General features: G+C 36.6%; 1 protein-coding gene across 3 annotated transcripts; it reads right to left on the bottom strand.

Moving 5' to 3' along the window:
* Window positions 1-18,177: 18,177 nt before the first annotated feature.
* LOC108338847 (F-box/LRR-repeat protein 15) lies at window positions 18,178-20,930 on the bottom strand. Of its 3 annotated transcripts, none has more exons than XR_001833072.2 (6): window positions 20,484-20,930; window positions 20,226-20,402; window positions 19,514-19,674; window positions 19,194-19,392; window positions 18,703-18,931; window positions 18,178-18,605 (listed from the first exon to the last, which is right to left on the bottom strand). XR_001833072.2 is itself a non-coding variant. In XM_052878520.1 (6 exons), exons 3-6 carry the CDS (start codon window positions 19,603-19,605, stop codon window positions 18,426-18,428), a joined length of 570 nt encoding a protein of 189 aa, XP_052734480.1. In that variant the 5' UTR covers window positions 19,606-19,674; window positions 20,226-20,402; window positions 20,484-20,930; the 3' UTR covers window positions 18,178-18,425. The 3 variants fall into 3 exon arrangements, 2 of the variants coding, with proteins under 2 accessions (XP_052734480.1, XP_052734481.1); XM_052878520.1 differs by having other exon boundaries at window positions 18,703-18,801; XM_052878521.1 differs by having other exon boundaries at window positions 18,703-18,801; window positions 20,226-20,920.
* Between the last annotated feature and the right edge of the window lie 213 nt (window positions 20,931-21,143).

Raw genomic sequence — 21,143 nt, 5'->3', positions numbered from 1 at the left:
ACATTCAATGAAATAAGCATAAAATATTTAAAACATGTTCAAATACATGAAAGTTTAGAGGTTACATCATCCCCAAAAACAAATGAGTTTAGTTCTCCATTTTCATGGAAAACCTTGGTGTACAATGGAAGAATGAATGAATGGAAACCCTAGAAAGTGAGAAGGAAAGCTCCCGCATGCCAATCTGCCTCCAAAGCGTCGAAAATTGTGTTTCTGTGCTTCAGCCGTCCAAAGATACCAACCCTAATGTGTAGAAGCCTTTAAATAGATCAAAATTGGATCATGGGCCAACGTCGCTGGCGCTCCACGCCCTAAGTGGGGCAACCAAGAGCAGCTACGAACTGACTGGCCCACAGCGCCCTGGTTGAGGGCAACCAAGTGTCCTACGGTGTAGCTGACTAGCGCTCAACGCCCCTTGAAGGGGTGCCTAAGGGTCCTTGCGAGAAGAGTGGCGCTCAGTGCTCCAAACAAGGGCAAGCAGGCCCCCTTTCAAGACCTCCAACGCCGAGGGCCCCTAAAGAGGGCAATCAGGCGTGGTTGTGTGACAACCAACGCGTAGGGCCCCAGAAAAGGGCAATCAAGCGCCCTATGCCTTCTTCAGCCTTCTTTCCCGATGCTTTTGCTATCCCTCCTGAGTTCCAAATTCTTGATACTTTACTCCTCTTCCAAAACATACCAATAACCTACAAAATTGAGGGAATCAGTGATAAAAATCATTGAATATAACCTCTATTCACTTATTCACCAAATTCAACTAAAACAAGAGCTTAAGCAAGTTTCAAAGTCAAAGATGGTTGATTTAATATCAAAATTGCATAACAAATAACGGTAAATTCAACCGTTATCAATCGTACCATAACATCATAGTGGAAAGAATCAGTCATACTCTTGTACCCTACCTCACTGACTATAGGAGCTCCTACAACCCCATCTGTAGATTCCCCATACAGATATGTTCGAGTAGTCTCGTAATCCAACTAAGGAACATGTAATCCTACCACACAAGCAAGGACAAGGAAGACACCTTCACCCCCACACAAGGAAGACTCAATACCCGAACAACCCTTCCAATGCACACAAAGCAAAAAGAAGCACCTATCAACAGATAACATCAGGATTTACTAGGTACAACAAGTAGACTTATCTTCCACTCTCATGTTCATTAATCACATACTCAGGTACATCCCAACACTCACTCATGCTCCAATCTCAACCAAAATTCAAACCCGACCCTAAACTTAACCACTAATCTCATTCTCTGATTATTATCACGTTCCACAATTTCTTAGGCTTGGTCCACGTCCAATCTTCATCAAAACACATTGTTTCCATTAAAATAACAACATATCAATCATGTGTTCCACATAGTAATTAAAATCATAAAAAGAAACACCTAAGCATTACTGATCGGAGTCGCACCCGAGTCAAATTTAATGTGCAATAAGAATGTAGTATAGACTAGGCAGTGACTCCTAGGTCATCTCTCAAGGACCAAATATGGTTCGAGACTTAGGTCAAACACGTAGGGGGGTTTGGTGAAGAGTTTGTGAATGCAAATAAACTAAATTAAACTGGAAATTAAACAAAGATATAAGAAGAATTGAAAACATTGAAATAAATGTGGAAAACAGTAAAGCCGAACGATGTTCTTCACAAGGCCGAACGGTCCTATTCACAAGGCCGAACAGTTTTAACGAGTGTGCTAGAGACCGAACGGTTATGTTCATAAGACCGAATGGTCGTGACAAGGAGACCGAACGATATTTGAAGGAAGCAAGCTATTTGAACCGAGAATGGAAACTAGTAAAAGCAGCCGAACTGTACAAGGACAAACTGAACGGTTTTATAGGTGACCGAATGGAAATGAGATGAATACTAAACAAATGCACAATACAAGTCTCACGGTCTCTAACTATAGTTAGAGACCGAATGGTATTAAAAACAAACAAAACGGTATTAAAATTCAGAAGCTCAGAAAACGCTGCAGAATTAAACACAAACAGAATAAAATGCAACTGAACATAAAACGAACACAGTAGCAGAGGTAACAACCAGAAAATGAAAATCATTGAAAATATTAAACAGTAACGTAAAGGGAGAGCTGGAACGAAAATAGCAAAGCAAGAACGAAGAATGAAAACCCGAAGCGCAAAGAGTACCGGAAATCAACATGCTAATGCAGAACATTAAATCAGCTCAATGGAGAATGAAGATGAAGAGTAAAAAAACGTAAATGCAGAGAGGAAGGAACGAAAATTAAATGAAAAGTGGATGCAGCAAAGATTTCAATTCTTAAATTGCACTATAAACAAGAATCAATACATGCAAATGAAAAGGAAACAAAACATAAACCTCCCCAAACGGGAAGGAGGAAGAAGAAGCTCCCAAGAATAGAAAATAAGTGGCAACTGGGAGGTGTTTGTGAAATCTGCTTTTAAGGTTTTTATATAACCCAAAAGACCAAAATGCCCTTCTAAAGGGCTTGTCCTACAAAATGACCTAAAATTGGACCCAAAGTCCTAAAGTTTGACCCAATGACATTCTAAAACGAATTTAAACAATACTATTGACGTGGTCACCCTCTTGAAGTCCTGGAATATGCTTCCAACACTGTGCATCTGATAATTGCATCAGACTGTTTGGTCATTAAGGAGCTTGTCGTTCGGTGCAACACTACTCCGCAGGTTAGCTCAATTGTGTGCGGTGCAGTCTTTACATGACCATTCGGTGTAGTCATTCTCAGACCGTTTGGCTCAGGTCACTCAGTTCAGCAGCTCTGTAAGTTCGCTCTAACCATTCGGTGCAAAACTGCTTAGACCGTTCGGTTTTATAGTGCTCGGCTATTCACTGATTGTTCGATTCTGTAGTGCTCGACCATTCACTGACCGTTCGGTCATGCATTTGTTAGACCATTCGCTGCAACACTGCTCATATCGTTCGGTTCTGTAGTGCTCGGCCATTTATAGACCGTTCGGTGCACACCTACTACAACCGTTCGGTTCTACGTTCAAACCTTATCTTTACCTTTCAAACAATGATTGTCCTGCAAATAATGATTGGAATAATTAGGCCCAAATAATTCAAATTAATTAAAATAAGAATTAACAGTCTTATTAAGCCCAAATAGTGAAAATGCGACAATAATTGAGAATTAAGCAGAATTCACTAACAAAATATGGTGCAGAAAACTAAGTGTATAATGAAAAATGGTGACTCATCAATTACACACCAATTACCACAATAATTCTCAAGTATCATAACCACTTCCTTTCCTAACTACCACAATTTCCTCGGGTCTTACATCTTATCCTCTTTAGCTTCTTGACATGTAATCTTCCTAGTGTTCCACATCCATGTCTTAATGTGAGTTGTCATCTTTTTGTAGTTGTAATGGTTGGAGTTTTCAAAACCAATGTAGTTTCTCTAATGTTGGTAGGAAAGAAGGTGTGGAGCTTACACCCATTTGCAATTGTGGGCAAGTAAAATCCTCATTTTTATGAGAAATAAAAACAGGTTAAAAATGAGAGAAAGTTAACCAGCCAAATTGAGAAATGAAGAAAAAAAAGTGATGAAAGATAGAAGAAACTATATAAAAATGACTTTTTGTAATTTTTTTAAGCTGTTGGTTGAACTGAAACCTATAAAACCTTTATACTTTGGTTCCAATCAACCGAAGCTTAATGGTTTGCCAAATTTCAAAATTGTCATTAAGTGCAAACCTTTATGAAAAACACACTAAACACTATAGGAGGGGGGGAGTGAATTGTATTTTTATGAATTTTTCACAAATGGCGTCTGATAGGCTTTCGAAAGATTAAAAGACAAGGATATGTTTAGACGGTGATGTTTCAAAAGGGTTTATAAAAGCTTTTGAAAAAGGAAAGCAATAAAGCACAAGTTTTATACTAGTTTACTCAATCTAAGCTACATCCAATTCTTCCTTAAGAACCCTTAAGATATTTCATTAATCTTTCGCAAATATTACACAAGTTTTACCTTTCCAGGTTTACAATAAGTATTCTTACCATTTTTTATTTACCTAGTCAACACGACTAGTTTGAGTTTAACCACTTCTAGTTTACAAGTATTTTAACCACTTTTGATCTTAACTATTCTAACCATTTTTGGTTTCAAACCTAGACAACATGTCTAGAAAAATGTTTTAATTCTCTTAAGAATTTACAACATAAACAGTGTTAAGAGCAAAGGTATAAATAATAACTCTCAAAGAAAGGATATAAGCAATACAAAGAGTTACGTGATTTGCTAAAGATTTTTCTCTTAAAAGAAATATATCTTTAGATGATATATGAGTGTAGCAAGCTTGAGTTCATTATTCAATTCTTCTTATATTATCTTTCTTGTGCTATCATTCTTGTCTTATGTTTAATCTTCCGTCTGTATATAGCTTTTCTTGAAAGAAGACCGTTAAACAAGGAAATTGACTTTAGGAGAGCAGGTAACCTTTAGGTGGGAAGTTAGACTTTAGTCTTCTTTGTAGGGGTTAGCACTTTATCATAGCCTTAAGCAAACTGAGCTTATAAAATGTCACCGAGTAGAAGGCTTCAAGGCAAACATTCCCAAAATGTTCTTCTCTCACAACGTCTTTTTCTTGGGTGTAGTGATTTTGATCATATCTTTCTGCTTTAGTGATCTACACAGATATCAAGAGCAAAGTATACAAGCATCGAAACACTTTATAGTACATGCATTAAATGTTTTGAGCTTTGATAAGTTTTAGAATGTATTGTATGTTTAAGACATCTTATCATTTGTCATGTCATTAATAAATGCATTGTTTAGTAAAACATTCAACATGTATAGTCATCATATGGTGTTTAATATTTTATGCTTCTTCAAAGGCTATAGTGTTTAGCGGTCATTCGTTAGATGATGTATTCATTAGACGCTTTGCTTGAGATACCACTTGTATTGATAAATATTTCTTTTAGCCTCAGTGTTATACAAGATATAGACTTTCTGTTTCATAAGACGCTAGCTCATATAGTCTATTAGATAATTTCAAAGAGAGATGCTTTTTTTTCTTAGACATAGTTTGTTTATTAGACAGTCTAGTCTAGAAAACATTGTTCATAAGGATGATTCCATTTAAAACAAACGTTACAAAATATTTCTTCTTTAGACATTATTTCTTTGAAAGAGTTTTTCATACACAACAATATTTCGTTTAATGTGTTTTGATAAACTTCAAAACCTGAGTTGCTTAGATGGACTATTCTTGATGGAAGCAACTCTAGGCATCATGCGTGAAGAACTCTCCATGGACCAAAGAAGCAAGGGATTGTTGGAAGTGTAGTGTAAGTTTGGTGCAATGAAAATGTTTGATGAAAATTTGAATGAAAGGAATGGTTGGTGTTTGGAGCCTTTGAGCTCATACAAACTTCATACCAGGGAAGGAAGCTAGAGGAGAGTGAGAGAATGATGACACAAGTGTCGGAACAATCGGTACCGTTATAGAGTCGCGCAGCGGAATAAAATATTCTGAAAGCGTGTTACGGTCACAAATCAAGTTTTGATGGTCCGTTTTAGAAAAACAATTTTCTTAGAGAAAATTTATCAAACAATTGATGTGCATAAAACAGTAAAGAGTGTAAGGAATAGAAAAGTTGACACACTGGATTTTTATCCTGGTTCGATTCAAAAGAATCTACGTCCAGTTGTTAATCACTATAAAAAGTGATTAACGATTTCACTAAAATCAGTTTCAACAAATTACAATTAAGAGAGAATAAAAAAAACAGGAAAAAAAAACTTCCTTCGACCAACGAACTGGAAGAAAGCAATCTACACTTTCCTTCGACTGACGAACTGGAACAATGCAGAACAGTTCTTCCTTCGACCAACGAACTGGAAGAACAGTAGCATTGCCAACTCGAAGAGAATCGCTCCGACCTTTGACCCGCAAAGCGTGAGCTTCTCCTTTTCACGAGACTAGGCAGTACAATGAACTAGCTTATGGAACTTCCTCAGATTACACTGTATTCTCAAAAGCTCAGTATATTTTCTAAGAGTTTTGGAAATAACATATATAGCCAACTGGTCTAAGTTCGCAGAGATGAATTATAACTGTCACAGATAATCGATTATTGTTAGTGATAATCGATTATTTGAGTCTGTTACAGGGTTTTTCAAAAGTGATAATCGATTATCCTGAGGAATAATCGATTATTCTAGAGACTTTGGTAGTTCTCATCAGAACTAGTGATAATCGATTATTTGGAGTAATAATCGATTATTCCAGAGCAACGAGGTTTTCCAGAAGGACTCAGGATAATCGATTATAGCTTCTAATAATCGATTAAATGCGTAACAGTTCTAGAAATACGAATTTTTCTAAGTATTACATGTTTAAGGCTTTTCCTAATACATTTATAATCTACAAAGTGCTTTTAAAACAGTTATCACAATCTATCGTCTTTCAGCATCATCAAAATCATTTATCTTCAATTTTACCAATGCTCCTCATTGGTAACAACAAGGTCTGACCCAAGAGTATAACAAGCTGAAACAAATTTCTGCAACATTTCATTACACTCAAAAGTGGGAAATTACATAGACCAAACACTTTTATTTATATCTTGGAGGAGGCCTGTTAACACTCCAGCTAGTGTACCGAATCGTATCAAGTAATAATAAATAGTAAGACCAAGTATCGTTTCCCAAGAGACTCACGACACTGAACAATTATGTAATCGCTTAACCAATTAAGACTTAAGAACAATTTTTTAGGCTTTTGAATGCAAATGCAATAAAAATAAACATGAATGCAAATTTGATCAATTGAGTCTAAACACAAGGGTGAATGCATGAGATTGAAAATATGAGATGAATATGTTGTTGGGGTTTAGATTTCACCTAATCACTCTCATGCATATAAGAATTCATCTTCTTCATTAATGTTAATGCCACTTTCTAATTTACCTTAAACCCGATGTCTCGGTGAAGAAAGCCTACTCTTAATTACTAGATCACAATGCCTTGTATCCCTAGCAATTAATTATGCATTACATTCGCACAGAAGCTTAAAGGCAACCAACCCTCCTATCCCTATGTCTAGGTAATATTGCTTTTGGGAGAATTTCTCTAGTTCTACATTTTCCCATATGTGTCCATATCGACAAAATCAATAATCATGCAATTGAATGAATTAAACAAAACATGCATAAAGCGTAGAGGAAAAACCCTAACAATTAATGAAATAAAGCATTTATAATATCGATCAATTCAATACATGAGAGTTTCAAAGGATTACATCGTTTCTCAACAACAAATAAGGTTTAGTGCCCCATTATCATGGAGAAACTATATGAACAATGGAATGAAAGAGAGAGAAAAACCCTAGAAAGAGAAGAGGAGAGTTGTCACATCCCCAAATCTACCCTCAAGGGGTGAAAATGTGTTTTTGTGCTCAAATAGAACATAAAAATAACAGAAAATGGGTCTAAGCCCACGAAACTGGCGCTCAGCACCCAAAAGGGCGCCCAACGGTAGCTGCGGCATTAAACTGACACTCATCGATGGCGCTCAGGTGTGAGATAGAAGAAATTGGCGCTCATCGCCCTTTTTCTGCGCTCAGCGTCCTTTTTCTGCACTCTGGTTGACTTTTCTGCACTCTGATTGACTTTTCATTCTGTTTGACTTTTCTACACTCTGGTTGACTTTTCTGCTTTATGGTTGACTTTTTGGCATTTCAACTATTTGGTACTTTAACTCTTCTTTCAAATCATTCCAATAGCCTACAAAATCAAGGGAATTTAGTGATAAAATCATCAAGTATAACCTCAACTCTCTTATTCACAAAACTAAAGCAAAAACATGTGTTCAAGCTAGTTTCTAAATCATAAAGGGTGTTTTTAATATCAAAATTAAGTATAAAAATAACGGTATTTCAACCGTTATCACAACCCTAAACTTAGAACTCTGCTTGCCCTCAAGCAAATAAGATATAACTCAGTCTTCCTCCAATCAATACAATGGTTTAACCCATTCAAAAACTCTTTCTTCTAAGACAAGTAATTACTCAAATCAACTCATCAAATAGAATTCAGTCAAGATGTACACATGCCTTGTTTAAAATCACTCCTCATGGTGTTCACATAATCACATAATATCCAACAGATGTTATTCTCATGAATGATCAATTAACTAAGCATAGATGTAATCATGTATTCATGGAACTCTTCCTCACCAGACAAAGTGTTTCACTCAATCACACAGGTGTATATAGAGGTCACTCCTTCACTCTACTTATTCCAATGTCACATAGAACAAAATTGCCTTTCATTTACCACAACCAAACATACTCACAGACAAGTATCATCACAAGGACTTTCCATGGCTTGTAACGTGGCTGGGCTAAGAAGAAAAATTGGTTTTTCAAGATCACAAAATCCTTGAGTTAAGAAAGTCATTCATAAATTTATCATTCAAATACAATCTCTCTTTAGACAAACCAATCTCACTCATTCCCAACTTTCCCTTTTTTGCATTGAGCTTTTCTTTCTTTACATTCTATTTTCTTTTCTCTTTTTCATACTTGCTCAATGCATTTCATTACTTTCTTTTTCAATTCTCCCAATCAACCCCAAACTTGAACCTTTATCAATACCACACCATGTTCTCAACTTAACTCAAGGTAAAGATTTTCACAAAGGATTTTTATAATCTGTTTAAGGCTTAAGGTTCAAAAAGGGTAGAACACTTCGTGCTCTCTTTCATTTGGGCTAAAATCATACATTGGCTAAGAAAAGGGTCATAAAAAATGACCTTGATCATATGACACAAGTAAAAAAGTAGTTCAATCATAGAAACCTGGGCAAAATCATTCATGCTTTCAAAAGAATAACAATAATTCACAATAACTACTCTAGAGTTCAAAACCTCACATATAAGCTAATTCAATGTTCCACATACACCAAATACACATCTTGCTTAGCATCATAATCACAATCATAACATCATGCATCTGTTCACACAGTTTGTGAACAACCACCTGTATATCAACATTTTGTGCAACATCTCAACATCAATCAATATCAAAGCATCATCAAGCAATACTCATCACACGCAAATCAATATCAAACCATCGCATCAGAAATAAGTCGCAAACTGAGTACATCAACACCTATTATAAAAACAGAAGCAAAATAAAGTTCACAAAAATAAAAAGACAAGTTTAGAAAATTGGGTTGCCGCCCAAGTAGCGCTTGTTCAACGTCACGAGCTTGACCCGTGAATCCTCCAGCATCCTTCAGTAGACGCATATCTTTCTCACCAACAACCATCAATAGGTGTGTATAAGCATAGTATCCTTCAGTACATACTCTGTTACCTAGCATCCATCAGTAGATGCAAATCCTTCTCATCAGCATCCATCAGTAGATGCTAATCTTTCTCATCTTCATCTACATACATCATTAGACGCCTTCAGTAGCATCCATCAGTAGATGCTTAATCAAATAGCCTCCATCATTAGACGCTATCATTCATCACCCTCATAGCAACATCCATCAGTAGATGTTGTCATCTGAGTCCTCGTAGCATCCCTCAGTAGATGTTGTCCAGCACCTATCAGTAGATGTTGTCATTCCTGCAAAGCAAAATCAAATCCAAACCACACAAATAATCAATTTAAAAAGAAAAATCAGAAATTGGGTTGCCTCTCAATAAGCGCTTGTTTAACGTCACGAGCTTGACACCATTAAGCACGATCTGCATTTATTATGTTGGTGTTCCTTTTGCTTTCATCACACCAACTTATCTACAACATCTTCCTGTTCACCATCTTTACCGTCCTTGAATAAGGAGTCTCAATCTTAATAACTACATTCTCTTTGATATCTTTAATCACTTCATGCACAGAGTCTTGGTGAACTTGTTTCTAATTGCACTTGAAGTTTGGCGCTCAGCGCCCTTAATGGTAAGACCAATTAAGACCAAGTATCGTTTTCCAAGAGTCTCACGGCACTAAACAGTTATGTAACCGCTTAACCAACTAAGACTTAAGAACAATTTTTGAGGTTTTTGAATGCAAATGCAATAAAAATAAATATGAATGCAAATTGGATCAATTGAGGCTAAACACAAGGGTGAATGAATGATATTGAAAATATGAGATGAATATGTTGTTGGGGTTTAGATTTCACCTAATCACTCTCATGCATATAAGAATTCATCTTCTTCATTAATGTTAATGTCACTTTCTAATTTACCTTAAACCCGATGTCTCTGTGAAGAAAGCCTACTCTTAATTACTAGATCACAATGTCTTGTATCCCCAACAATTAATTATGCATTACATTCGCACAAAAGCTTAAAGGCAACCAACCCTCCTATCCCTATGTCTAGGTAATATTATTTTTGGAAGAATTTCCTCAGTTCTAGATTTTCCCATATGTGTCCATATCGACAAAATCAATAATCATGCAATTGAATGAATTAAACAAAGCATGCATAGAGCGTAGAGGAAAAACCCTAATAATTAATGGAATAAAGCATTTATAATATAGATCAATTCAATACATGAGAGTTTCAAAGGATTACATCGTTTCCCAACAACAAATAAGGTTTAGTTCCCCATTATCATGGAGAAACTATATGAACAATGGAATAAAAGAATGAAAGAGATAGAAAAACCCTAGAAAGAGAAGAGGAGAGTTGTCACATCCCCAAATCTACCCCCAAGGGGTGAAAAATGTGTTTGTGTGCTCAAGCCATCAAAAGATATGAACCCTAGAACGTCCAAGTCCTTAAATAAAACATAAAAATAACAGAAAACGAGTCCAAGCCCACGAAACCGCCGCTTAGTGCCCCAAAAGGGCGCCCATGACACTAAACTGACGCTCAGCGGTGGCGCTCAGGCGTGAGACAGAAGAAATTGGCGCTTAGCACCTTTTTTCTGCACTCTGGTTGACTTTTCTGCACTGTGGTTGACTTTTTCATTCTAGTTGACTTTTCTGTTCTCTGGTTGACTTTTCTGCATTCTGGTTGACTTTTCTACATTCCAATTATTTGGTACTTTAACTCTTCTTTCAAATCATTCCAATAGCCTACAAAATCAAGGGAATTTAGTGATAAAATCATCAAGTATAACCTCAACTCTCTTATTCACAAAACTAAAGCAAAAATATGAGTTCAAGCTAGTTTCTAAATCATAAAGGGTGTTTTTAATATCAATATTAAGTATAAAAATAGCGGTATTTCAACCTTTATTAAGGCCTCAAAGTCTGACTATTTTCCCTCTCAAATTCAGAAAAAGTCTAGTTGGATGGTCCAACTGGCTAGGTCACACGTCCCACGCAATTGGCACATGCAAAACAAGACACATAGGGAAAGCTCCTTACAAGGGATGAGCGTGCGTGTGTTTCGGCTGGGCGCGATTGTAATTTGGAAGTGTCTTTCCTTTGTAATCTTCAATCCGGAAAGCTAGAGTTCAATCCGGAATTCAGCCAGAGTTTCACCCTTTCTTTCCTATTTCTTGGGCTTGAAAGAGAGTATCATTGGTTTGGAAGATTGAGAAGTTAGGTTTTCAGAGGAGTGAATTAGTTGAGGATGTGAAGAGTAGAGTTGACTTAAATAGAGGGAAAAGTTAGTCATAGCCAATTGATTTGTCTTGTCCATTTATTGTGCAAAGATGGCTAGATTTTGGAAAGAGATATTGGATCTTTTGAAGTCCAAGATATTTTGGAACAAAATGTTCGTGTCACAGATAAGTATTGAAAAAGTGGTATTGTTAGAGAATTTGTCTTCTCGAGGAAGAGAAACAGAGAGAGAGAATTGTTATTAGAAGAGATGGTTTGATTGACACTCAGAAGATATTAAGTAGATCGGAAAGAGAGGATTGAAGTATGGAAATACTCGACAACTTCTAGGGAGGGGCTCAACATTTAGATACAACCTAATGCAAGTATGAAAGTGTCTTGTATATGATTTGTCTTAGACGATGTTATGTATGACGTCATTCAGATTATGTGTCCTAGACATTTGACTCTCTAGACGCTATATGAACACACTATAACATGTTCAGTCAAATTCATTCAACAATTCTCATACTGATAAGGGTGATTAGACGGTAAAGTCTATCCTCAACTAATGCTTTAGTGTCAGCAAATTGATCCTCTATGTTTACATATTGTAAATCCACAATACCCTTACTAACATGATCACATATGAAGTGATGTTTGACCTCAATATGCTTCGTGTGTGAATACAATGTAGGATTTTTAAGCAAACTAATTGCAACATTATTTTCACAATAAATAAGGATCTTACCTTCAAAGACGTTGTAGTCTTCCAACTGATTCTTGATCCACAGTAGTTGTAAGCAGAGTGGGCGACAAATATATATTCATCTTCTACAGTTGATAATGCAATCTTATTCTACTTCTTTCTTAACCACGATACTAGGTTTCTTCCAATGAAGTGACATCCTTCACTTGTGTTTTTGCATTCTACTTTATCTCCAGCATAATCGGCATCGCAATATCCTTTTAATTTGAAGCTTTTGCTTCCTTTATAGAAGAATGATAGAAGAATGTGAATGGCTTCCAACCTAGCCACCGGAGGATAGGTTTCGGTGTAGTCAATCCCTTCTTGCTAAGTAGCCTTTCACAATTAGTCTTGCCTTGTTTCTGACGAATTTTCCATCTTCATCCAATTTGTTGCGATAGACCCATTTAGCTTCGACTACATGTTTTCCTTGAGGTAACTCAATGAGTTCCAATACTTCATTCTTCTTAAATTGATCCAGTTCTTCTTTCAAGGCTTCAACCCAAGAGTTATCTTCTATAGCTTGATTGACGTTTAATGGCTCTATTTGAGATATGAGAGTTGTGGTAAGATGCTTATGATATGCTCTTGTTCTCACATTCTCGTACAAATTTCCTATGATCTTTTCTAAGTGATGATCCTTGATTATTAGACGGTGTAGGCTGTTTGGTTCCCTTCTTTCTTCAGAAGTATTGTTGAGTGACTATTCCTAATGACTCTCTTCTTGATTATTGATTGTGTCTGATGCATTTGCGTCCTTGGATGACTTCGATGACTTCCTCAACTTTCAAGGTTCTAGAGTTGTAAACCCTAAACACTCTTGAAGTTTTTTAGTAACCAAGCATGATTCCTTCATCACTTCTGGAGTTAAACTTCCTTAGATTATCCTTAGTATTTAATATAAAGCATTACCAAAGGGGTGAAAATAGGAGATGTTGGGCCTTTTATCCTTCCATAATTAACAAGGCATTTTGTTGAGGATTGGCCTAATGTAAACTCTGTTCTAAATATAACATGTAGTGTTAACTACTTCTGCCGAAAAGTGCTTAGGAAAGTTAAAATCATTTAACATTGTTCTGGCCAGATCTTGTAAAGACCTATTTTTCCTCTCAACAACGCCATTTTGTTGTGGAGTCCTTTGAGTTGAAAAGTTATGCTTAATGCCAGAGTTTTTACAAATTTTTTGGAAAAATTGATTTTGAAATTCTCCTTCATGGTCACTTCAGATAGATATGATTTTTAATTATTTTTTCAGTTTCTATCCTTGTACAGAGTTTGCAGAAAGCATTAAATGCCTCGTCCTTTTGAGTTAGAAATAGGACCCAAGTCCACCTAGAAATATCGTCTGCTACTACTAACCCATAGCGTTTACCGCTCATGGACATTATTCTTGTAGGGCCAAATAAATCTATATGAACTCAAGAGGTCATCGTTTAGTTGAAACAATATTTTTACTTTGAAAAGACTTTTTGACCTATTTGGCCTTCATGCAAGCACTACATAAGATTATATTATTGAATGATACTTCTAGAAGCCCTCTCATGAGATCATGACATTGCAACTTTGAGATTAATCTCATGCTTGGATGTCCATAGTTATTATGTCTTGTTAGACTTAAAACACTATGAGACTGCAGGTCATCTAGGTTTATTTTATATAAGTTACCCAGCCTATTAGCTATAACTACTACGGAACTACTAGCATCTAATACTTTACATTGGCCTTTTTCAAATACAAAATTGTAACTACTGCCACATAATTGGCTTATGCTAAGAAGATTATGTTTAAGGCCATCTACTAACAAAACATTATCAATGGAGGGGGTAAACTTAGTACCTATCTTTCCAATTCCTATGATTTTTCCTTTTTGGTTTTCTCCAAACGTAACTGTTACCAATAAGGAAGAATTGATGTCTTGAAGATAATGATTTTGATGATGTTACAAAGTGAAGAATATGAAGACCCTTGTTGTATTAAGTTTAAAAGCATTCCTGTATAACAGAAGATACCAGGACCGAGCAGTTAAGGACTGAGTGGTGGAAGGCATGACCGAGACCAAGAGAGGTATGACTAAGACCGAGTAGTTAGGACCGAGTAGTGGAAGGCCTGACTGAGACCAAACGAGGTATGACCAAGACCGAGCAGTTAGGACCGAGTAATGGAAGGCATGACCGAGACCAAGTGAGACATAAATGAGACCGAGCGGTAGCAGTTAGGTTTTTGAGTTCTGACACTATAGAATAAAATGTTAAGAGTTGGAAGGAGAGAGAGAAGAAAAGGTCAAGTGGAATGGTGGAAAGCTATGAGGAATCAGGCCGAACAGTGGAAAGTTGTAAGAAGTCGAGCCAAACGATGGAAAGTAGTAAGGGCTCAAACCGAACGGTGAAAAGCGGTAAGGAATCGAGCCGAACAACAGAAGGTAGTAAAGGCTCAAGGCGAATGACAGAAGGCGGTGAGGGCTCGAGCCGAACAGTGAAGGGAGGTTAAGAACTGGAGCTGACCGATTGAAGGGTTAAATATCCAAACTGTTCCAAGTCTCGCAGATAATCGATTATCACTTACAATAATCGATAATCGATTATCACTAGCAGTTGTAATATGTCTTTTCAGTTTATACCAGCAGGCTATATATACTTTTGTCAAATTCCTTTATAACCTATCTATGCCATTTGAGAATACAATTTGTCTGAGGAAGTTCTCAAGTGATAGTGTTTACTCTTGTCAAGTCTTGTGAATAGGAGAAGCTCACACTTCCGATTCGTTTGTCGAAGGAAGGTTCTTACTGTTCTTATTTGTTATGTCATTTCATTGTAATTTGTGAACAATATTTTAGTGAAAAGGTTAATCACTATTTATAGTGATTAATGACTGGACGTAGAATCTTTTGATTCGAACAAGGATAAAATTTCAGTGTTGATTTTCTTGAACTCTATACTTTCTGCACTTTTAGGATACCAACTGTTTGATAAAAGTTCTTTAAGAAGATCAAGATTTTTTTAAATGGACTATTTTAGCTTGTTTATTGACCGATACACGCTTAACGCTCTTTGATCGCATTTTATACTTCGTTGCGCGACTCGCTAGTACCAATAGTAACCGATCATCCTTTCTTACTCCTTAGGTTTAGAACATACATTTGATGGAATACTGCCCAATAACCCTTTAGTGTCCTCTTCTTGTCTATTTTATGTTTCATTGTATATGTTTTGAGCTTTCATAGGAGCATGGGTCCCTATAAATACCCATTTCCACCCTTTGTATCAAACACTTTTGAGCATAATGAGAATTAAATTTTTTGACAGCCAGAATTAATTCTCTCTTGAAAGTCAAGCTAGAGAATCCTACGGATCCTCTTCTAGCCACCTTCCAAGCACACTCATCCATTTTCTTTTCTCCATTAATTTCCATGGTGCTTCTCTTTCCTCCACGCAAACCACTCATCAACAGCCACTTCTTTGCACATGTCAGCGCTCTCCATGGCCACATCCTCAGCACTTACTCACGAGTCAACTTTCATTTTTGCATTGTTTCTCTCACGCATCAAAGAAACACTTCATTTCTCACATTTTCTTCATTGTAGAAATGCATTTCACTATCTCTCGAGAGTTCTTCACAATAAGCATCTTTTCCTCATAGAATCACTTTTTTACTCTCGTTTTCTCATCATTTGCATCACTCAAACACCTTTCGCTACTCAGATTCTCTTTACTCAAACCCTAGCCGCTTCGATCTACCTCCTTTTCGATCACTTTCATTGACTGTGCTTGGGTCATTATATTGAGTTTTATTCTCATTTTATTCGGTGCTTTCAATTTGTTTGAGTCTTTTTATTTCTAAATCATATCCTGTCTTGTTAATAGTTTTGTGCATTGTTTGTATTGTCATTCAAATATGAGTTTAATTATGATTCAATTGAGTTTCCTGCTTTGAGTAAGCTCTGTCAATCATCATAAGTTGTGACGTTCATTTCAATGAGCTTAATGACAGACTTCAAGAACATTTTTGCTTTCCATTCATTGGTTTGAAGTTGTCTTGAGTTTTGATGCTGTTAATTACATGTCATTTGTGTTACATTGTTAAATTCTGTGAGCTCAAAGTTAAATCTGCTCGTGGATAACAAATGCACACCAATTATTGTTAAGACTTCGACAAGTGTACCAAATCGTATCAAGTAATAATAAATGGTAAGACCAAGTATTGTTTCCCAAGAGACTCATACACTAAATAGTCATGCAATTACTTAACAAATTAAGACTTTGAATAACAATTTAGGGTTTTTAAATGTAAAAACAAGAAAGTAAATATGAATGCAATTTTTGATCAATTGAAGAGAAACGCAAAAGTGAATGATGATATTGGTATTACGAGATGAAGATATTGTTGGGGTTTAGATTTCACCTAATCACTCTCATGCATATAAGAATTCTTCTTCTTTATTAATTATCAATGTCACTTTCTAAATTACTTAGAACCCGATGTCTCGGCGAAAGAAGCCTATCCTTAATTACTATACCACAATGTCTTGCATCCCTAATAATTAATTTTGCATTACGAATGGAAGCTTAAGACAACCAAGTGTTCTATCCCTATGTCAATAACAAAGAAAACCAAAAATCATGCCATGAATGAGTTAAACATAACAAGCATAGATCAAAGGAGAATAACCCTAACAATTAATGAAAGAAGCATATATAAATCGGAATCAATTCAAATACATGAGAGTTTAGAGGTTAAATCTTCCCCAACAACAAATGAATTTAGTTCCCCCTTTTCTTGGAGAAACTAGATGTACAATGGAATGAGAATGAAAGATAAACCCTAAAAACCGAAAAGGAGAGCTTCCGCATCCAATTCTGCCTTCAGAGAGCTGAAAAAGTTTGAATTAGCATCCCTTCTGTCAAAAGATACCCCCTCTAAGACGTGCAAGTCCTTATATAAAGCTGAATTGGATCATGGGCCAACGTCGCCAGCGCTTAGCACCCCTACTTAGGGCGCCCAGGCAAACTTGCGAGAGAAGTGGCGCTCAGCACCCCAGGAAGGGCGCCTAGGCGTGAAACATACTCGAAGACTGGCGCTCAGCATCCCTGAAAGGGCGCTTAGGCGTGGGTGCGAGACTTCCTGCGCTAAGGGCCCCAGAAAAGGGTGCCCAAGCATTCTACAACCTTCTGCAACCTTCTCTTCTAGTGCTCTTTCTGTCCGTTTTAGGTTCGAACTTCTTGATGTTTTGACTCCTCTACCAATTCATCCTAATTTCCTACAAAATCAAGAGAATTTAGTGATAAAACCCTTAAGTATAACCTCAACTCTCTTATTCACAAAAATAATCTAAAAGCAAGAGAACCAACAAGTGTCTAAGTCAAAAAGGGTTCATTTATTATCAAAATTGAAACCTAAATAAACTTCGTCTTCTTTACCAAATCTCTGTGCACTAAAAACCCTAATTTGCACTAGTGCAGTCAGAGACAACGACAGCGGTTATTTTCGTCCATCGACAGCAGTTCCTGAACCGAGGCATATAAAGGCGAGGCAAGAAGCCTACACTTTTATGCCTCGGTTGGAAATAGAGACAAAAAGTTGTAAGATTTTACCTCGATTCAAAAGAAACCGATGCAGTAGATTTTTTGTTTTTTTACTTTTTTTTGGAAGGACTTTCCGCCTCGGTTCCTTTTGAACCGAGGCAGTATCTCATGCAGAAAGGTAACTTTATCCATGCCCTGAATCTAGAATTAAAATAATAAAGCAAAGATCATGTCAGAGTTCCAATTTTCCACCGCTCACAGTACAAATTATTACAATCCATACTAAAAAGAAAATAATAAAGCAAAGATCGTGTCAGAGTTCCAATTTTCCACCGATCACAGTACAAATTAATACAATGGGCCAAAAGCATATGAGAATTACAGCACAAATTTAATAAGCATGGGGTAGCACAATTTGAAACTCTTAATCTATTAAAGTAAAATAACATAAAAGCCTAACACAGTATCTTCTGATCACATTTTTCTAAACATGATCCTTTTAGTACTTCTCTGATAAAAAAAATGTGAAGAAGATTCTGTTTCACCTTTTTGTTTTTGTTTACAATGTATATGATAAGGTATAAATTATCTTCTGCATACTAATTGATTTCTAGCTAATCATTTTATTTGAGCAGATTTCATGTCCCATCCTTTTAGCTTTTCCATGGTGATTGGTTCAGTGCCATTGTTGAACACAAAAAGATGAGCTTGCTTTAACACTGCAAGTTGTGGATAAACTCGAGACAATATGATTGTCTTTCCTCCTTCTCCAAAACTTTCCACTACTAAGTGATTAATCTGTCATTTAGTTAACACAATAAAAAACAATAATCAGTTCTAATAAATGTTACATGCAAAAAACCAAATAGAGTAATTGTTACATATTTGCACATACCAAACTCCTAAGAGAAATTTTCTTATCCTTTGTCAAATCCAAGTCCACAAAGCCACCAAATGTCGGCTTATAAAAATCACCCTTTAAAGACGCCTTCATCTGTATAACATAATGAAAGAAAAAGTGAACTTGGGATTAGAAAATTCATACAGTATTTTAAGACGCCTCCTTTGTAAAGTGGTTCAAGTGATGTTTCAGTGAGATATTTGCATGCTTGCAACTTTAACACCTTCATGAAACAGGAGAAAAAAAGTAGCACTATCAGCAAATGAAGATAATAAAAACAATAACACTAATATAAAATGCCAAATTATCAATAATGAAACGAAAGGGAAATGACAGATTGGAATTATGGGAATAAGATACCATGATAACAATACACATTACTGATTATAAAAAAAAGGTATGATTGTTCTAAACCCATCTAATTAGCAATACTCGTGATTAAAAGAATGTACAAGAATAAGAAACCATGCTATGGTAACTCTAACCTTTAGTTGTAAACAAGAATCAAAAACAGGTTGCAAGTTCACCAAGAAAGTGTATGATAAGTCAAGAACAATCAAATTTGGAAGACAAAATAAAGATTGAAGACCGTCTGAACCAATTGATGGGCATGACATCAGTATCAATGACTCAATCAGTGGGCATGAGACAGTTGTAGCAGACAAGCAGTCATTAGTTAGTTGGCTGGAATTCCAAACAGTAAAAAGTCAATTAGCATTGCAGAAGAAAGAGTCTAGAGATGTTCAGAGAAAACCATTAACAAATGTTTTAGAAAGGATAAATAGGAAAATAATGTATAGATGACCTGTAAAAGGAAGCATCGAGAGATGTTAAGAGTGGACAATTAATGAATGCTTCAGATAGTACACCACATCCTTTCAACTCAAGTGAAACCATATAAGGTGCTTCAATGCTGAGTGTACTTAATTTTGGACATATTCCTAAATTGAGAGATGAAAGACCAACCTGACAAGCGAGGCATGAAAAGAAAATACTTAGCCTACAGCTTATGTAAATCAGATTAACAGAAGTTCATCTCATGCAAAACAAAAATGTTTTCTACGGGGGAGCAAAACCTAGATATCTTACAAGCTTTATAGCTTGAAGAACGCAGTCAGGAAAACAAACAAGCAGAAAACTTCATATTTTGTAGTTCATATCAATCTTCAGTAGTCGTGATTATTGATTTAGCAGTATGTCAAATATTCAAGCATGCATTATGGTCATACTGACAAAAAAATATCCCTAATTCAAATTTCATAAACAAAATCAAATCGCACAAATCCACAAACGCAGCACCAGAGCAACAAAACTCCAATCCTTCACTGCAATGTCATCGAAATTAATCGACTAAATCAAGCAACCAAAACAGTGAATCAAAGCGGTATCTGCCATCAAAATCCGAATAATCGAAAACAGTAATAAGAAATAAGAGCAGCAGCAAAGAAAGCATTCCCAACGAAAAATGACAGATCAAAGTTTGTAGAAAGAGTAATTGAATGGAAAAGAAAAGAGACCTTTCCTGGCCAGCGGTGTCCCAAATCTGAGCCTTGATGACCTTGGAATCGATATTCAAACTCTTGGTGGCGAACTCAACTCCTATTGTAGACTTGGACTCCAAATTGAACTCGTTCCGCTTGAAGCGCGAGAGAAGGCTGGACTTCCCCCACGCCAGAATCGCCGATCAGAACCAGCTTGAAAAGGTAATCGTGGATTAGAACCCTAGGAGCTGTTATCGAGAAGTTGCTTCACTCCCAACAGCACAGACAACTTACCGTGGCTGCCACAGTCACAACAGAGGCGCGAAGACAGAGGTAGAGGTGCTACGAGTGAGGCGGAGGCGATTGCACGTCGACGAAGATGTTGACAGCAGCGACGAGGTAGAGGCGAGAGGTGGCAACAATAGCCTGTGAGGAAGACGAAGCAGCAATGGCCTCAAGGAAGATGAAGAACGACTCTTGCATAAGGAAGAAGAAGGAGAACGCAAGAAAGAAGAAGAACGCGAGGCTAAGAGAATGAAGAGCGTAGGTTAAAATTTCTGAAGTTAACCAAGTGATACTACCTCGGTTATCAGCACACCGATGCCTTAGGTACTCAGAGAAAAATAAAAAAAAAGTAAATGACAATTAATTCAAACGTTTATGCCTCGGTTAACACTGTAACCGAAGCTTGTGAATCTTTTGACACCAGCTCCCAAGGACTCGAGGTAATAGTGATTTTTTAAACTGTTCAGAAAGTAGATTTGACAGGCCTTTAAGTCTCGTCTCTCTCAATCGAGGCAATAGACATTTCTAGAAAAGGTGTGTCAAACGAAAGGTTCGACTTGCAGAAAATAGGTGGTAATTATGTTTCGGTTTCTTTTATAACCGAGGTAAAAGACCCTTTATGCTTCGGGTGTCCTGGAACCGAGGCATAAACATTCGCTATTATTACAA

This window comes from Vigna angularis, chromosome 5 (assembly GCF_016808095.1).
Source record: "Vigna angularis cultivar LongXiaoDou No.4 chromosome 5, ASM1680809v1, whole genome shotgun sequence".
NCBI lineage: Eukaryota > Viridiplantae > Streptophyta > Magnoliopsida > Fabales > Fabaceae > Vigna > Vigna angularis.
This window is presented reverse-complemented; position numbering and strand designations above follow the sequence as displayed.